This window comes from Eretmochelys imbricata, chromosome 3 (assembly GCF_965152235.1).
Source record: "Eretmochelys imbricata isolate rEreImb1 chromosome 3, rEreImb1.hap1, whole genome shotgun sequence".
NCBI classification, from domain to species: domain Eukaryota; kingdom Metazoa; phylum Chordata; order Testudines; family Cheloniidae; genus Eretmochelys; species Eretmochelys imbricata.
In genome coordinates this window covers 55,284,262-55,302,724 of record NC_135574.1, presented here as the reverse complement: position 1 = coordinate 55,302,724, position 18,463 = coordinate 55,284,262, and the positions used below count along the sequence as shown (strand labels likewise).

Here is an 18,463-nt window from a genome sequence, read left to right as displayed (position 1 = left end):
ATTTGTGGATGTTTAGCTGTACTGCAGTATATAAAAGATCAACTAAGCTGCCAATTTTAAAGATCACCTGAAATAAAGAAGAAAGGTGTAGTTGGGGGACTGGATGGCTCAGGAGGTTGAGCATGACAAAAGTAAAAGATTATAATCAGTTTAAATCCTTCCTACCTTGGAAGTAACCAAGAGCTCTTGTAATCAAACTGTATGATGTGCACCTTGTTGATCACTTAGTTATTCTCCTTGCCATTATGTCAGAATACGGATGCAATCTAAAACTTGGGCTTTATCACCATTTTGACTCAGTGATTCCCTCTTGTCTTTGTCTGTAAAGGAACAGTGTCTGCTGTTTGGTGCTTTCATATTGTATGTGTTGCATAGCCTTCTTTGCCCAGCCACCACCATCAGCCAGGGTCTTCATGGTTTTCCATTTCCCCTTCAGTGGAGTCTGTCTCGATAATGACAGGTGCCTGTTTGATAACCATCCTTTACTGTTTTTTTTTCTTGGACACCATTTGCTCTGAGCTCAGTAGTTCTTGGCAGTTGTTCGGCAGCACAATGCTGGAGAAAGATGGAAGCCTTCTTTCTGCCCTTTCCCTTTTACACTCCCAATTATCTTCTCTTTTCTGACTCGTTAAAAGGCCATTGTGGCATAACTGGCCCTTCCAAGTGTGTCAGCCAGCAACTTCCTCAATAAGTCATATGTACAGCTCTTTTTAGATTACATGTCAGCATTACTAGCAGTTTTACAAAAGGAAAATAATAGGATGAAGTGCAAAACTCAGCTAGGCCTTAACTTTGTGGAGCAGTGATAAGCATTCCGTAAGAAAACACAAACATCTGGCTAAATGCGTAGAGAAGAATGAATCAGTCAACTGGCACTATAATTAGTTACCAAATACTATAAGATTATCTTGTCTACAACATTATGGAGAAGTTTTTAGAAAATACAGCACCACAGAGAAGAATCCTCCGAAAGTGTCCTGAGGCCCCTGCTTTTCAATTATAGGCCTCTCCTATTCCATATTGGGGGTGTTTTCCTTTGCTCTAGATTGTTTCCTTGGTATTTCCTCTTAACAATAAAAAACCCAGTCTCAAAAGATTCTGAATGTACTTCTTTTAAACAGTTTCATGGTTTTGCCAAAATACATGCACAGTGATTGTATTATAAGCCTCCATTTCCTTCCTCAACAACTCCAGTTTTTTCTCTCTGGTATTTTGAATATATTGGCACATTCTCCATTTCCAGTTGTCCCCTTTAGATAGATATTTTTCTCCAAATGTTTTTTTCTCCTCTACCCTTTCACATTTCTTATGTACAGTTGTGTCCATTAGCTGCTCTTTTTTCTAGGGCTGTTTACCTTAAACAACATTTTAGTTGTACATTTTTACCATGCAGATGTAATTAGGGTGTATAGCTCAAAATGAATATATTTTTAAGAATCATAAATACAGGTATCAATATTTATGCAACAGGTAAAATTTGTATTGGATAACCTACAGACATCTAAATGTCTCTTGTAAGATTTGTTCCAGTTGTGAAAATCCTCCTTTAAACAAAAAAAGTTTTAAACCTTAAGCCTAATTACTGCCTTTAGTTGTGAGTGTGCAACTCCATGATTTCAGTGAAATTGCATTTATTTGAAGGTAGACTTGGGTCCCTTTCATCTAAAACTTCAATATAGTAATCCTCCTTTAAGCACAGTGAAAATTTAGATCCTTATCTATACGAAACACTTTTTTTCTTACTGAAGCAAGGTTGACCAGATTCCGTTTGATCAGCAGTTGTCTAGTAGTAACAATCAAATAGTATATACAGATGAATGCCAACAAATATGAAACACATATTTCGTCCTACTCTTATACTTCATATTATAGACTGACAAATTTATTTGGGCATAAGCTTTCATGGGCTAAAACCCACTTCATCGGATGCATGGAGTGGAACATACAGTAGGGAGGTATAAATACACAGCGTATGAAAAGATGGGAGTTGCCTTACCATGCTGTGTATTTATACCTCCCTACTGTATGTTCCACTCCATGCGTCTGATGAACTGGGTTTTAGCCCACAAAAGCTTATGCCCAAATAAATTTGTTAGTCTCTAAAGTGCCAAAGGACTGCTCGTTGTTTTTGCTGATACAGACTAACATGGCTACCACTCTGAAACTTCATATTATGTTAGTTACTATTAACTATACTTATAACTTTCATAGACTCAGTGCAATACACAGTACTGCATCCTGATACGTGTGTAAGGTTGATGAGAAAATTGTACATTGTATTTGAGTAATAGAATGTAATCAAACTGTACTGTAGTGAGGGCACACAAAAAGCAAAGGTAAGTTGGTTTGTGTAAACTTAATATTGTCTTTTCTGACTTGACTGTTCAACCAGGCAGTTTTTGTAATATACTTTTTAAAATGGAATTGTTTGTTTTTTCCAAAGAAAAATTTCATACCATCCCCCATTTCAGGCACACAATCTGGATTTATTTGGCTAGAAACCACCAGAACACCCAGTCCCATACACATTAGGATGGTAGGATATTCTCTCTTATATTAAGAGCTGCCGAGAGTCTGCATTCCAGGCCTTTTAAAACTGCCAAATCAAAGATCTTACTTCAGCAGAGCTTCGCATGATAGGCACCTATTTCACTGACTGTGCATCTGCAACTATGGAAACTTGTGATTGACAGGTGGTTTGGGAAAAATTAGAATTTAGGGGAACTTTTGAGGCTTATGAGCCAGAAATCAAAAACCACTCCATTGTCTTCCTTAGCTGCCCACTTCAGCATAGCATGAAAACTGTAATCAAAATCTATTAAGGGTCATACATTGGTGAGCTCACAACAGATTTTCTCTGGAACGCTTAAAAGTACATAACTTCAGTACATACTATTTTTATATTGACCTTCAACTTTCTACTCCCAGAAGTTTTGGCTTTAGATCTGATTGTGGCCCAAAGCTGACCACAAATCAGAATCTTATTCTTGTCATTGGTAACAAACAATGTTTTCTTCAGGGCTTGGTGGCTTGTTAATGTGGTTGCTGTGCTTGTAAAGCCCTTCTGAATGTTGAAGAGACTTCTACACTTTGGCAATGTAGTTCAAAAACCTTAGTAGACAGGTCACTGCTGGAGAGAATGGTGCTATGTAGGACTGTAGTGACATTAATACTTGTGTATCAATAAACCTACATCACTGCTAGTCTGATATTGCTGCTGGATCAGTTTTACTCCATTGGTGGGGATTTGTACAACCTTGCAAAGAGAAATAACTATACCAAATTAATTTGGGGATATTTCAGTGGGAGGCACATGTATGGATTTGCACATGATTTCACTGGAAAATAGATGAATTCGGTCAGCACAAATCTTTTATGTGTGACCAGTCCTCAGAGTTCCAGATATCACCAAATGTGTGTCTGCCTTTTGAGCTCACTGACACAGCTTGGAGCATTTTCTTACATTAAGGCCCTGACAATGTAAATGGGCTTTAAAATAGGTGTAAATAACATTTAATTTTCACATGGGCTTATCTACACTTACAGCACTTAGTGAAGACACTACTTATGTCAACAGGAGAGCTTCTCCCGTTGGGGTAGGTTCTCCACCTCCCAGTAGCCATGTCAACGATAGAAACCCTCTTGTTGGCATAGCACTGTCTACGCCAAGGGTCAGTATAACTACATTGCACGCTCCTGAGCGACATAGTTATACTAACATAAGTTTGTAGTGTAGAACAAGGCTTAGTGTAAATGAGAATAAGGTTACTCTTTCATTATCTAAGGACTTGTCTACATTTAAAATGCTGCATCACTTCAGTGAAGACATTATGGAGTTTTCCAGTCAGCATAAGTAGTCCACCTCCTCTAGAATTGTTTACCTTTTTGTTTTCCTCCCTCTGGAGCATACTGTTCTCTTTAATGACCAGGGTCACTTTAAATCAGTCTTCTTTGAGTTCAATTTCCTGATCATTAACAAGCTTGTACATTTTTTCTGGAAAAAAAAATCCTCCTTTTTTTGGCATAATAGTATATATTGACTACAGTGCATATTTTCTCTGAGAAAGTAGTACAGGTTTGAACCTCTACAGTTTTTAATTGTGTTCAACGCATACTTCCTTTTCACTCATCTTCTAGAAACACAAACAACTTTCCCTTTCTTCTTTTATGCTTTGGAAGATGATTTGTGATTTTAAAAGATACATAAAGGGAGGTGGAATATAATTTGTAATAAGATGATGTTTATCTTTCTTGAGTAAACTAAATCTTAACAATGCATGATGAAACATATGTTTTTTTTTAAAAGACTTTTGTTTTTGCAAGACCGTAACATGGTGCTTGTGAGTAGTTTTCCAATTATTTTTTAAGAAGTCCTGTTTTGACATCATTATGGTTAAATTAGTCTGACACTTTGGTTAATTACGCTAGTAAATGTGATGTGCTATGTGGGGATGAAATTTATCTGGCAATATTCATGCATCTTAAATCACAGACATGACATTAGGTGCCCTTTGAAAATTAAGAACTAGTCAATTGTTTGGCAAATTCATCATTAGTTGCTAGGCAACTTCAGGTTTGATGTTTGATAATTAAAAACAGCAAAGCACGAGTCAGGACTCTATTTATTTCACTAATGATTAAAATACAATACTTTATATGTTTAACAGTTTATGTAAAAGGTAATATTGATCCATTTTATCTGTAAATAACTATTTTTATTATGAGTAATTAGCATTTTAGAGTGGCCTAAATATGCTGGAGGTGGCATTCATATTCTGGCTAACCATGCAAACAAAACATCTTTCAACAGTAATAGTTTTAGATCTGTCTAATGACCTAACAACAATGCTGCTTGCTGTGATGTTGGAGACCCAATTTCTCTATATTTGTGGACTTCCAGCATGTTATGAAAATAGATTTGTGGGAATTGCTGTTTTCATAAACATTTCCAGGTAGCTGATTCAACGACATCAAAAATAATAAACGTAGTGAGCACTTATGTGGTGTTTTACCTTTTTCAAAGAGCTGTTGTAAAATTAATGGCAAAGGGGAGCAATTGTCTAGATGACGAGCACTTCAGCTGCTACTGTCAGAGAAAAGAAAAGATAAAAAGAAATTTTAATACCATGTCTGGCTGGCTAACTTCTCTCCTTCTCCCCGTCTCATCCACCCCAACAGAGGAAACTTTGTCATGTGAAAAAGACACAAGAACCTGGTATTTCTGGAAAAGCTATAATTACTGCTAACTGTGGAAGATTGCCCTCCTTTTCAACCTAGAGTCCTTATTCGATTAGTTTCCTTTGAACGTGAAATAGTTTGTCCATTTTAGTAATTTATCTTCCTTAAGTAACAGGCTAATTCACTTCTATGAAGAAGACCTTGGTTAAGAACATTGGTAAATTGAACCCGAAGACTGCTGCTGTGCCAGAATGAAAAATTTCCATCAGTGGACTGGGAATAAAATACACTTGGCTTTTCTGGTAATTGTTGCTATTAGAAACTGTAGCTATCTTTTTCTAAGGCCTCAATCATCCTTTTTCTGTAGAGCATCTGTCTCATCTTGTATCCCTGAACCTTCATTGGTTTAACTAGATAATGCTGATAAAGCAGTATACTCCTCTTTCCTTTAAGAAGTAGTATTTCCTTTTACTATCTCAGCATGGGTTCCGTTCCATGTCTGCATCTACTCCAGAGAGTCCAAATGGTGTGAATAATACTCATGACAGTTTCCATTCTGGGTAACAAGTGGTTATTTTAATTCAGATTAATGCAGTAATTATTCTCCCTCGCTTCAAACTAGTTTAGATAGACTACTTGTATAGTCTTTCTCTCACAGCATTGAGGCAGTATCTGCAGCCTTGTTATATACATGAATAAAATCTGCAAATTTGAGTTTTACAAGAAAACACCTCAACTACGCTTCTTAACATTTGGAATTTTCATGTCTTAATATATTTATCCAAAAATTAGTAATATAGTGGAATAGTGGGAGTATAACTATCCTGTAGTATTCTCACCAAATCCATAAATTTATACTATTATCTTATTGAGTTTGACGTGTACAAAAATAGCCATAATTTGAATAGTTGAACTTCTGTCCTATTTCATTAAAATATCTTTTTAAGGTCAAGCAGGTCCAAAATACATAGTGTAATTTGTTTAGCAAGATTACTGTAGAGAGCCATCTGTAGGTCTCTTAGCATTTCTGTAATTCAGGTGAACAGCTGGAGGGCTGCAGATGGTGGGGAGACTGTGCTATCCCCATTCATTAGGTATTGTTTTTCCACTTTTCAAATGCAAAGCAGCGGAGGAGGAGAGAGAGCACTATTGGGTAAATCTTACTCCATTTCTTTTTTCTTATTGAATAGGATTTGATAAACAATGGAGGGGTTTTCAAATATAGTGCCACTTCACGTTTTCTCTTTAATCTGCTGTCAAGCTGTCCTACAGTGGCTCTAGAGTGCGAGTATCAACTTCAGGGCACACTGTTAAGAAGCAGGGCAGAGACCCTGCTTAATTGGTTGTGAGTTCTATAGTTACATTTCACCAACCAATTATCAAGTGCAAACTCCTCAGACACTATCACAGCCTTAACATGGAGCCACAGACAGTTCACTTGGGTACTCCAATCTATCTTGCCACCCAGGTATGCTTACCTTTGTGATAGGTGGTCCCTTACACCAAAAATCACAGCAATATTCAGGTTACTCCCATTCCCAAAGGGACAGTCACTTACCCTAGGTCAGTAGTACCTTAGATTTCACACCAAATACAACACATGTATCCAATCCTATAATAAACTAAAGATTTATTAACTAGGAAAAGGAGTTCATTGTTTATAAGGTTAAAACAGGTTTAACATATCTACACACAAATGAGTTCCAATCTTAATTTTCAAAAAGTAATAGTAGCTTCTATAATAAGCAAGCTCTATTAGTCCTTTAGGGCTAACCCAAGCCAAGCACTGGGGATCTTTTGCTTATCTTCAGTAATCCTTGCCCCTCAGAGTCCAAGCAGCATAAAAGACACAGTTCTTCTTTGTTAGGGCTTTTTATTCCTTCCCCCCTTCTGCTTCAGGTTGCAAATTCAGCTGTTGAGAGGAATTCACTTGCACATTCCCTCTTAACAGAGGTGGGGAGCAATGTCTTTTGCCCTTTGATGTTCCATAATAGTTTGTCTGGTGTTGATGGGTCTTCTTTTGTTGGGTGGGAGATAGCACCTGTTGGAAACTAGTATTTCTTACTCTTAATGCTTCTCTCCTGACAGGTGATTTACAGTTACAGAGCAAACAATTAAGTATTACATCATGATATGGTATACAGATATTGTAAGTGAGATTAATACATGCAACAACTTACAAGCATTTCATAAAGTCTAAGCACATTCTTATAATGCTAATCCCTATTTTAACAGTACCAACACACAGATGAGCCAATCGGGTTCAAGCTATGTATTCGTAAGAGTTTAACTGAGATCTAGGGCCCTTGGCAGGAGCTGGCACCTGGTCTGTCAGCATCATAACTTCACATTTTTATTAGGAATGGCTGAGCAAGTTCTGGTAAAATAAGAACTCAAGAAGTCTTGTTTTTCTTAGTCAAACCAAATCTCAAACCTTTTCTGTCTTTCGGAATTGCTTCCATTAAATTCTCATCTCTCCTTTACCATCTTCATTTGATTGTGAGGCTTGTCTGTGTTTCAGCTTGGGCTCGCTGCTGGGCCCTTCAATTTTCTGCAGGATTTACCTGTTTGTCATACCCCACAGTGTATGACACTCCAAAGCCAGATATAGTGAGCATTGCAGTTTCTAGTGTGTTTTTAGCAATAAAGAGAAAATATATTAAAGGAAGCTTGGCAAAGTGGCTAGACTCACCCACTGGGCCCCACTTCTGTTATCACCATCTATTACTAGGGAGCAGGGCTGCAAAGCCTCTTGTTCAAGAATCTGCCATGCAGAGAGGGCCGTAGAGTCCTTTGCAAAAATGAGAGGAATGAGAGACTCCAGTGTACTCTCTCCATAGAATCCTGTGTCAGTGGGGGTGGAAGAGAGCTAGAGAAGATTCCTCCAAAGAGCCCTGCCAGCATCACAGAGAAATAGTAGCACTTCACAGACTTAATGGATTGCTTTAGTGTGCTTATTTTCTGCTTTGAACTAGATACGGTCATTTTAGCTACTAACTTTTTACTAAATATAACAGAATTGTGACAGAAAAAGTTATTTTGTTACATAAGTATTTAGAGAGGATGTCCAATATAACAGAAAAGAAAAGAAGGGAGTCCATACAGGCTGCTACATTTTAGTAATGTTTTAAAATGAGTTCATAGAGATAAGTCATGTCTTTTCTACAATCCTGCAATATTTGTCAGTGGGGATTAATATGAGAGTCTTTTGCCTTTTTGTGCATTGCACATCCTTCTTGGTTTTTTGTTTGTTTTTTTCTTTGTGGCTGTTTAAAGCTGCTGCTCTAAAGACCTGTGCTTTTCTCTAATACATTAAGTTTGGTCACAACGCCTCTTCATCTGCACCAGTTTTATTCTCTTTTCCTAGCTTATTGCTTCAGTGATTAGATTTAGAATTTACTGTAAATCTTTGTGTGAAGATAATTGCTGCTGTTTTAAGCATCCTTTCCATATGAAGAAGGCATGGGAGTGCTATTATTTGTAAGCTTTCATCAACAAATCTTTTGACTTTCCTATAAGGTAAAATATACCTCTAAAATAATTCTGTTCCTTTTAAAGCAGACTGACGAGACAACATGGCTTTGTAAATACTGCTCCAGCATGCTGTAAATGTTTGCCTTCACCAAAGAATGTTCCTGTTTTTTCCCCTCTAATTCTTTATACTTCATCCATAGGCAAACCCATGGGTGCAGTAAATGTATAGACTCCGCTATTCCTCAAAACAGATAAACTACTGACCTGTCAGTACAGTAGACTGCTGACTCTGATTTTATCTAGTCTATAGCTTTGCTTCATAGTGCTTGTGTATTGTTTGTATTATGCCGCCAGTAAACCTAACCATTGCATTTGATTAGTTGTCCCTTGAATAGACTCTACAAATTCCTACTCTTGGTTGAGTTCACCCTCTGAAATGAAGCTAAACTATTTGGAAAGCAATAATTGCTATAGCCATGTATTTTCCAGAAAGGACAATCTTCTGGCAGGCAGTGTAAGCAGAAATTAACTTCGAACAGGGATGATTTTAAAGGGCTTGGTACTTCTGACTCTTTCATATATTATTTCAGCATACATAAAAACTTATATCGAGGTATCTCTTCACAACAAATGAAAATGACATGTTAAAGTTGTGCTCTGGGGAGGAAGTGGCTTTGGTTCCCTGACCAATGCAACTTCCCTAGACTATAACCTGGGTATTCTCTCCAATAGCCCCAATTTCAAAAGTCATCAGGAATAGAAAATAGGACCAAACTTGGGCACTATTAATAGTTTCAAACTGATCTCTTCAATTATGGCATTTAGATCTCCTAGGTTTGGCAGCAGGGTTCCCTTTTCAGCATCCAAACAAATTTATCTAGCAGAAATGGAGAGATTACCTTTCTAGACAATACAGAGATGAGTTACTTCAGTATTCATATTCATATGTTATCCTGACCTATTTGGAAAAAAAAAATTGTACTGAGCACAGACAAAGATGCAATCATGTATGCCACATTCCTATTCAATAATCTTTTGTACTTGGTCATCCAAAGAGTCCTGAAATGCTTACTTCACTCTTTCCCACCTTCAATGCCGTCTTGCGGTTTAAATCTAGTTCTTGCCAAATTTATTAAACTTCCGTTTGAAACTCTGGGAAAATGTTCACGGTGTAATTTTTTTCTGAAGATTGAATTTCTCACAGCAATAACATTGGCCTAGAAAATCAGTGACTTGCAGTCCATAAGGCCAATATTCCTTACACAATGTTCCACAAGAGCAAGTTAGCTTTACTCCCACATTCTATTACCAAATTCTAAGTACTGTGATCTCTGAATTCTGTATAATCCCAATCCATTGGTTTATATGTATGTTACTTTAAGCAAGAGTTGTTGCCTGGGAGCACCAGGTACTTCAAGCAAGATGTTAAAAGAGCTTCGAGTTATTATTTAGGTAAGACTACAACTTCTTTAAATCTGAGATTTGTTGTATATGGAGAAACATGCAAGAGGGAAACTGTAAACTTTGTTTACAAATTTGTCATGACGGCATTGGTTTCTCAGCACTTGAAAATCTTAGGATGTATTGTACTGGGTCCAAAGCTGCTTCAGGATATGTCAGGATCCTATCTGCTGAGATATGCAAGTCTGCTCCCTGGAATTGGGTTCATACATTTCCACAATATTAGTTTCTTGACTTGACTTCTAGATCAAATGCCCAATTCAGGGGAGCAGTCCTACAATCTTTTTGGTTTAGTTGATTCTCCTCACGCTACTGAGAGTTAATCTCCAGGGAGGTTGTATTTGTCCTTACTCAGTGGATATAACACTCCATGAGAAATGTTACAAGATCTTTTACATCCACAAGTGGCCAGGATCTCTGTTATGAATCTTGTGAAAGACAACCACTTCAACAGCCTTTCTTAACTCCTAGGTTCACTATCTGAAGGAAGAGCGCCACCTACTGAATCGCAGTTTATTCATTTGTTTCATTTTTGCCCTTTTTGTCTTCCTTCTGTTCATTCCAATCTCCTTTTACCTTAAAATAGTCATTCCCTTTCATCTATCAGTTAATGAGCTAACATGCCACTCTGAGAACATACCACTCTGGTGGTATACTAAATGTTGATCACTCTTACCCAATTTTGCACAAAAATTCTCTTGAATTATATGTGCATATATGATATCTTTCAGCGTGTTGCTTTATAACTAACGTGTGTGTGTATTGATCATTTTGTTCTCACTTACATGGTGACTCTCTTTAATATGCTGCTCTTACATGTGATTTCACATTACTTCAGTTTTCAGAATAAAATGCACAAAATCAATCTGAATTTATTCTTTCGTATAATTTATGGGGAAGAAGGGTGGACTACAATGTAATACATTATATGGGTTCTAAACTGCTGTTAACTGCTCATCCCACTGGCCAGGGTGCAGTCTTGATGGGATCTGGAGCTGTGGAGAGGCATTTTCTGGAGTTAGGGGAGAGAGAGATCTCCACTGGGAGTAGCTGAAGCAGTATTCTGTATGCCCCCTCTTCTTTCCTCTCTCTCCCTTTCCTTTAGTGTGTGGGGCAGCTGCATCTCTTCTCTCTTCCTCACCCCCTGCCTTCTTCATGTTGCAGGTTGCTGGGGTTCAAGCCTGGGCCTCCAGGGCATTTTCTGCTGCCATTGGACAATGGAGGTGGTGCTAGGGCTGGGTGACTGGTTCTCATTTGGTGGAGGACAAGGGAGGGTTGATATAGTTGGCTGCCAAGGAAGGGTAACCATGGTGAGTTCCCTGTTGCAGCCTCACCCTTCTCACTTTTAATCTAGGGGCTGAATTCTGGTGGTGCTAAGAGCTCGGTTGATTGCTAGTTTTGGGGCCTGGACGGTATTTTTCCCATACAACAAACTACTGAATGGGTTTTCGTTTTCCACTTGGCACCCAGAAGGGGTTTAAATTACAATTTTGCAGATTCCAGTGCAGTTGGTGGGTTAGCAGGGGTCCTGTTGAGGTTCCTGTAATCCAGTGGCCTGCCTGGGCATTAGTCCTGAGCACTGCACTGCATGTTGAGGGGGTTTGCCAGAAACTGGGAATGAGCAAGAGGGAATGGGTCACGATGATTTTCTGTTCTGTTCATTCCCTCTGGGGCACCTGGCATTAGCCACTGTCAGAAGACAGGATACTGGGCTATATGGACCTTTGATCTGGCCTAGCATAGCCACTCTTATGTTCTTATGTCTCGTGTAGCCTATGGCTCCCTTCAACTTAGCTTTGCTACCTCTGAAATGGAGTTGGAAAGCAGGTTGGGACTCTGCTCTAAATCAAGGTCCCTCGGCAGGCCCAAAGTTGTAGAGGGAGCATGGCCTTCACAGTTGCCTCAGGTTTATAGTATACTGGGGGCATTAGTGACCATTGAGCACCACAGTGGAATAAGCCTGGTGAGTGTTCTGGAATGATTATCCCAGTTAAGTAAAAGTTTTTTAAAAAGTTGTGGCCTTTGCATTTAACTATGCTAAGGTGTCTGTGTCTCATGGTTTCGGGGTCTGTGTTTCATTTCCATCAAAATGTTGAAACGAAACACTTTGACATTTCTGAATTGAAACGTTTGGAATCACTGGGATGTGGAAAACTTTCTGTTCCCAGGGAATGGACATGCTGAATTTCCTCATCTCTAGGAAATATGATCACCTTTAAAAATTGTATCAAAAATGGCATTACCCTTTGAACAAATGTGTTCAGACAACCACTACATCCAATTCTGTCAATTGCTGAAAATTTGGGAATTCCAATTCACTTGGGTTTGGTAATTAAAAAAAAAATAATTGATATGCAAGAACCTAAGTGCTTATATATGAAAAGTGAATATTTTGGTGACTTAATGGAAATAAATAGCATTTGAATAAACCTTCTGCAGCATTTTGGGACCAGTAGAAGATAGCGGATCTATTATGCAGTCCCTTGTGGGCAATCCTATTAAGAATTTAACACATTATAAAATCAGAAAAATGTCTATTACTTTTATGACTCATCGCTAGTACTGCATCTGCTGTATACAGCTTAAATAAACACTAGAGGTAGTCACATTTTCACATCCATATAAATAAACGGATACAATTCCAACTTTTTTGTTTTTCAGGAATGGCAAATCTTGTATCTTGTAAGAATGAACAGCTTTCTTTAAGGAAGAACCTGTTTTACTGGTTAATAGTTCTGCTATTTTGATGTGCAGTGCATCACTGATATGCTAAGATTTCAGAATAATGTGCACATCTTAGTCACAGAATTTTTTTTTCTGTTTCAGAATGTATGGGAATTTGTGAGCAAATATACAGAGAATGTCATTACATCTTCCCTATGCAACAGCTAGGTAGCAAGAGAATCGTGTTTGTTTTTCAGCCAGACCTTAGAAGCCAATGCTTTAATACCTGACTCTTTCTCCAGTGTTCTGTTCTTGGCTCTCTAATTTAAAGACATAAGTTCATGACACAACTTGTAGGGAAAATTCATAATTTTATTAAATGATACCTTCACTTAAAGCCAAAAATCTTTTGTTTTCCTCAAAAAAAAATATTTGTAATAGAGAGAATCTTTTTCCATATGAAAATTGCTTTTTTTCATTACCGTTTTAGTAATAGTACAGTATCACCGTGAAGAGCTGTCAGTCTGAAGCCCCAATCCTACAGACACATATGTTATCTTTATGCATGTGAGTAGTCCCGTTGGCTTCAGTGGGCTTATTATCATGAGTAAAGCTAAGCATATGCTTAACTTCAGCCCCACTCCTGCAAACCTTTAAGACAGGATGCAAGAAGTTCATGCAACACGCATGAGAAGAGAGTGCCTCAGTATTGCCTACAGTTTTATGCATGGAAGTAACTTGTTCAGTAACCAGACGTATGTCTTTCTGTGTTTCTTTTAGAATGTAGTGTGTTGCGGATTTAGGATTTCCCACACAGGCCTACTTGCTCGCCACCTAGGGTCTGCACAGGCTGTAAAGGGCTAATTCTATATCAAGACATACTATTAAATCCTGTAAAAATCCATGACTTTCACCTTTTGTTCCTTCCTCCAGATCTGCTTCCTGAGCATTCTTAAAACCTACCATGTTGTTTGGAGGGATGGTGGGAATTTAATCAATCCTGGTGGCAGATTTCTAGTCCCAATGATCCCTCTGCTTTCTTGGATCATATAACCTCTCATATATGTCTTTGCTATAGCAGAACTCAAATAGATAACTGGAATTTTTAAAATCAATTTTGGGTTGAGCCTGCAAACATGTATGATTTCAACCAATGTGTTTTTGGGGTTTTTTTTTTTTTTTCAGACAAGTCTATGTAATTCTCTGTGTAACTGCCATTATTTTCTTTTTAATTAGTTTCCTCAGAACAAATTATTCCACAACTATAATTAGCTTGTATATCATTGTATCTTTAAGAGAAGACGGTCTATTTTGAGTGAAGTAGTAGATTTTTGCAATATTTTTAATAATCAGTTTACTGTTAGTAAAATCTTCTATAATTACAGCTATACCATGAAATACACACATTTTGTCTGCTTTATTTTAGATCAGTGCACTGTTACTCGGACATACCTTTTCCTTCATAAGTTTTGGTTCTTCAGTGCTGCCTATTACTTTGGGAACTGGGCATTCATTGCAGTAAGTAATCTGATTTAGAGATCATAACAAATCAAGCTGAATGCTTTAACATAAATTGTAACTCAGATATTTGCATCACGACTGTGACATTTAACTTTAAAAGCATCGTTTTCATATTCTTAAGTGAGATACAGTAATACATATTACACTGATTTAAATTCACAGGTCTTTTTAATCGGATTAATTGTGTCATGTTGCAAAGGGAAGAAATCAGTCATTGAAGGAGAAGTGGATGAAGATGATTCAGACATAAGTGATGATGAACCATGTGTCTATTATGGTTGACAGCCTTTTGTCCTGAAGGTTTAAAAAAAATGTAATCTAAAATTGTTTGAAAGTCGTGTTTATGTGGAATTTTAATCCAAATGTTAAGCAAATTTTCTCACTTGCAGTAAAAATAAATTGAGAGAGAAAGTGGGAATATTAATTTAAAAGGGGTGGAAAACTGAATTTTTTTGTTTCCTGAAGAATACATCACTGTATTGTAGCAGAGCTATTATTGAAATTGGGTTGGAATAATATATATAAAATGTACTGTTTTTATGATGGAATGCTTATGTGCAATGTTTTCTAATGTACAATTTGATATTGTGATTGCAGTTGATAATATTTCAGAGTTAATGTTGCTTTTCTGCTACTAGTTTTTGGTTTCTTAAATTTCTTTCATGTCTGACTTGTATGACTTTTTTTATAGCAAGATTAAATTTATAGGGAATTGTATTTAAAAATCATACTGAAACAGCTGGTAAACAAACATTGCTTGAAAGACTCAGCCAAAGTTCCTTCACTTTCCAGAAGTGTGGCAATTTATGAAAATTAATTTTTGCAATAATTTCACTGTCATTACTATGATATGCACATAAAGTTATAGTCCATGAGACAGCGTTTAGATTTACAAGAATATCTTTAAATGTACTGAAAATACATACAGTGAGCTCCAGAGTTCATTCTCAATATGCTAGGAATAAACAAGTTGTGTAAACTTCCACTGTTTCTGAAGTTTAGCCATGACCATATTTCCGTTTACTAGATCACTGAATTTTGTGGCAACCAGTATATAGCCTTTGCTCTGTTATTCTTTACTCTGATATGTGAGAAGTTAAAAATATTACTCCATATTAACTATACTATACAACATCTTGGCAGTGTTTCTTCAAAATTTTATAAGATCTAAAACTATGTGATTAAACTCTTTACTGAGTGGTATTAACTACCTGGGTTAATTAAAACATGAGGTTAATTATGGTATTTTTATTTTCTCCGAATATATTAATACAAATTCTCTGGAATAAGGCTATTTTTCCTATTTGAAATATAGTCAGTATAATCACTGTCATTTTAAACAAGTCATTAAAAATGAAATACAAACATCATTGTAACAGTGTAAACATTAAAAAGTGTAATTCTACAAAATTAGATGTTTTCTTTATATACTTTTTTGTAAAATAAACTTACAATATCTTAACTATACCTTCTTGTTGAGTTCTTCTTTGTAAACCAAAATGCATTTGTGCTATCAAGTATCCTTTAAATATTGACTTTCCATGGGTTATTACCATTATTTCTTTAAAAGTGCAGATTTGCTAATTCCTAAAAATATTGCAAGAGAGAAACTGCATGAACTATAACAATACAGTAAAAGCTGTGTTATCCAGCACTTTACCAATTGGAAAGCTCTATAAACCAGCATTTCCGATCTTCATAGAAAGTCAGTTTTATAGTCCGGTTGGTGCGGGCCCGGTAGGTTCCCTCCCTGATGCTGCGTGGCTCCCTGGAAGCGGCGACATGTCTCTGCTGCTCCTAGGTGGAGGAACAGCCCATGAGGGGTTCAGAGTGCAGGAGGGCGTGCAGGGCACAGGCTCTGGAAGGGAGTTTGGGTGTGGGAGGGGCTCAGGGTAGGTGGTTGGGGCTTGGGAGGGGGCGTGGGATAGCGGATCCGGGCGGCTCCCTGCAAGTGGCGACATGCCCCTGCTGCTCCTAGGCAGAGGCATGGCTAGGTGGTTCTGCGTGGTGCCCCCGCCCCGAGCACTGGCTCTGCAGCTCCCATTGGCTGCGGTTCCCAAGCCCCCTCCCACACCCAAACTCCTTCCCAGAGCCCATACCCCCTCCCGGGGCCCAACCCCCAGCCCTGATCCCCCTCCCACACCCAAACTCCCTCCTCATAGTTAACCAGAATTTTTTACTTACCGGTACTCCTCAGTCCCCAAAATGCCAGATAACAAACAGTGCCTATAAATATAGTTCAGGTAATCTTTGTAAGATTAGTAATTGTTACCTAATTACCTTGAAATTTACAAAAGTAATTTATTAACTTGCCCACTCTAGAAGTTCTCACAGTATATTAGAAGCAGACAGTTTCCTCTATTATTACCCCAGAAATAGGCTGCATATTTGTTACTGCAGTACTTCATCATACCAGGTCTTTATAAGAACTTTTGAATTTTAGTCTGTCAGCTGTGCCATTTCCAAACAAAAATTTTAGCTGAGGGACTGTTTAGATGGAGACTTTTTAAAAAGAAACCAAGAAATAAAATACCATAAATACTGGGACATTTTAATTGAAGTTCAAGCACCAATCCACTCTAACCCTATATCCGCATCTATGCTCCACCCACTCGGCTGAAGATGTACTGGGGCAGTGTTAGGGCACATTTTGGTCAGACCCTTAGGATCAAGCCCAGTACTTGAACAGATTTCCAGATCTGTTGGCAAACCTGCTCATCTCATTGTTGAGATGATGGGAAACTTGCCTGCTGTCAGTGAAACATTGAGAGAAGCAAAATTAAAGAACCTGTTTGGATGTACTGTTTTCCAGCGGGGTCTGTGGGTTAAGTTGCTTTAGATAATAGGTTATTTAACCTTACATTGGAAGCATTAACAAAATGGGTTAGCACTGTCCATATCTACCTGTGAGAAAATCTGCAAATAGTAGGAGAAATGTGGAGTGGAACTTCTCCATTCCAATTCTGACCCTCCCTCCCCACAATAACCATAAAGCACAATCTCTACAGTTCCTCCCTAACAGGAGGAATAGGACATAGGATATAATGTTTAAAATAAAAGTTAACTGTGGCAGTGAATTAGGGTTCTCAAAATTGCAAACTCTAATTATGAATAAGGCTACGATTTAATCATGAGTATTTTTCATAAAAGTCATGGACAAGTCACAGGCAGTAAACAAAAAGTCATAGCCCTGAGCTGTCCATAACTTGTTCTATATAAATACCCATGACTAAAATTTAGGCGCTCCGGTGGGCTCCCGTGGCTGCTGCTCCATGGTGCGGGGCAACTCGGGGGCAATGAGAAAGCTGGGAGATTGTACAGAGCACTGTCAGCGTAAAGGAAATGCAGGGCTGCATGTTGCGTTATGTCACTCTTTTCTATTTTTATCATAGTCCTGCATGAAATCAACTAATCTAGCAATGCCAGTGCAAGTGATCATTATCATATTTCTTCATATGGAACATCCTTAGTCCAGGCAGTGATCTCGAAAAATATTGGCCTGTCAGTATTTGCACTGGTAAGTTACAAAACATGTTTCCTAATATTTTATGTATAGCTTATCAGAGATAAAAATATATTCTTATTTAACATCTTTATTCTGAATATTTACTAAAGAACCAGGAGTACAGTTAAAGATGCCAAGGACTGCTGCTTATAATAACTCTTGTTTTTCGTTCATTGAAGTTATTCAAAAAAGTAAAGCAATTTAGGGCAATTTTTGCCTTCCATTTGCTCAAATGTTCTTTCCTGTTCTTACAGCTGTTCCTGTCTGTCATGTATGTTGTACTACTTTGTTCAATAACTACAGATAAATAAAAGTGATGTGATAGGATAAGTGTCCAACAAGATTCTAATTTTTTAAAGGAGCGTTGTTGATGCCTCAAATCTTGATATACTTTTAAAGTCACAAATGGGAAATATTTTTACCAGATGCTAAATGGGATTTTTTTAAAATCTACTATTCTGTTTCTAAGAGACTAAGAAAAGATATCGCTGCTATTTTTGTTAATGAATGTGACTGTTTTTAAATGTTGGTTTACAAATATGGTTTGCATTGCTAAAGTGTTCTGCTTGAGCTGGGGATAGGTCTGTTTTAAAATGGGACAATTCTACAGCCTCCTTCTGCACGCATGATTTCTGACATGGAGTTCACATACATGTTTGT

At 37.6% G+C, this 18,463-nt stretch overlaps 1 protein-coding gene across 4 annotated transcripts in view; it reads left to right on the top strand.

Moving 5' to 3' along the window:
* The window catches only part of LMBRD1 (LMBR1 domain containing 1), a 241,864-nt gene extending 226,099 nt beyond the window's left edge, over positions 1–15,765 (top strand). For all 4 annotated transcript variants that reach the window (XM_077812671.1, XM_077812673.1, XM_077812670.1 and 1 more), the window contains 2 exons: positions 14,204–14,295; positions 14,461–15,765. In XM_077812671.1, coding sequence (XP_077668797.1) covers positions 14,204–14,295; positions 14,461–14,580 — 212 coding nt within the window. In that variant the 3' untranslated portion in view covers positions 14,581–15,765. The remainder of the gene's footprint in view (positions 1–14,203; positions 14,296–14,460) is intronic.
* Positions 15,766–18,463: the final 2,698 nt, after the last annotated feature.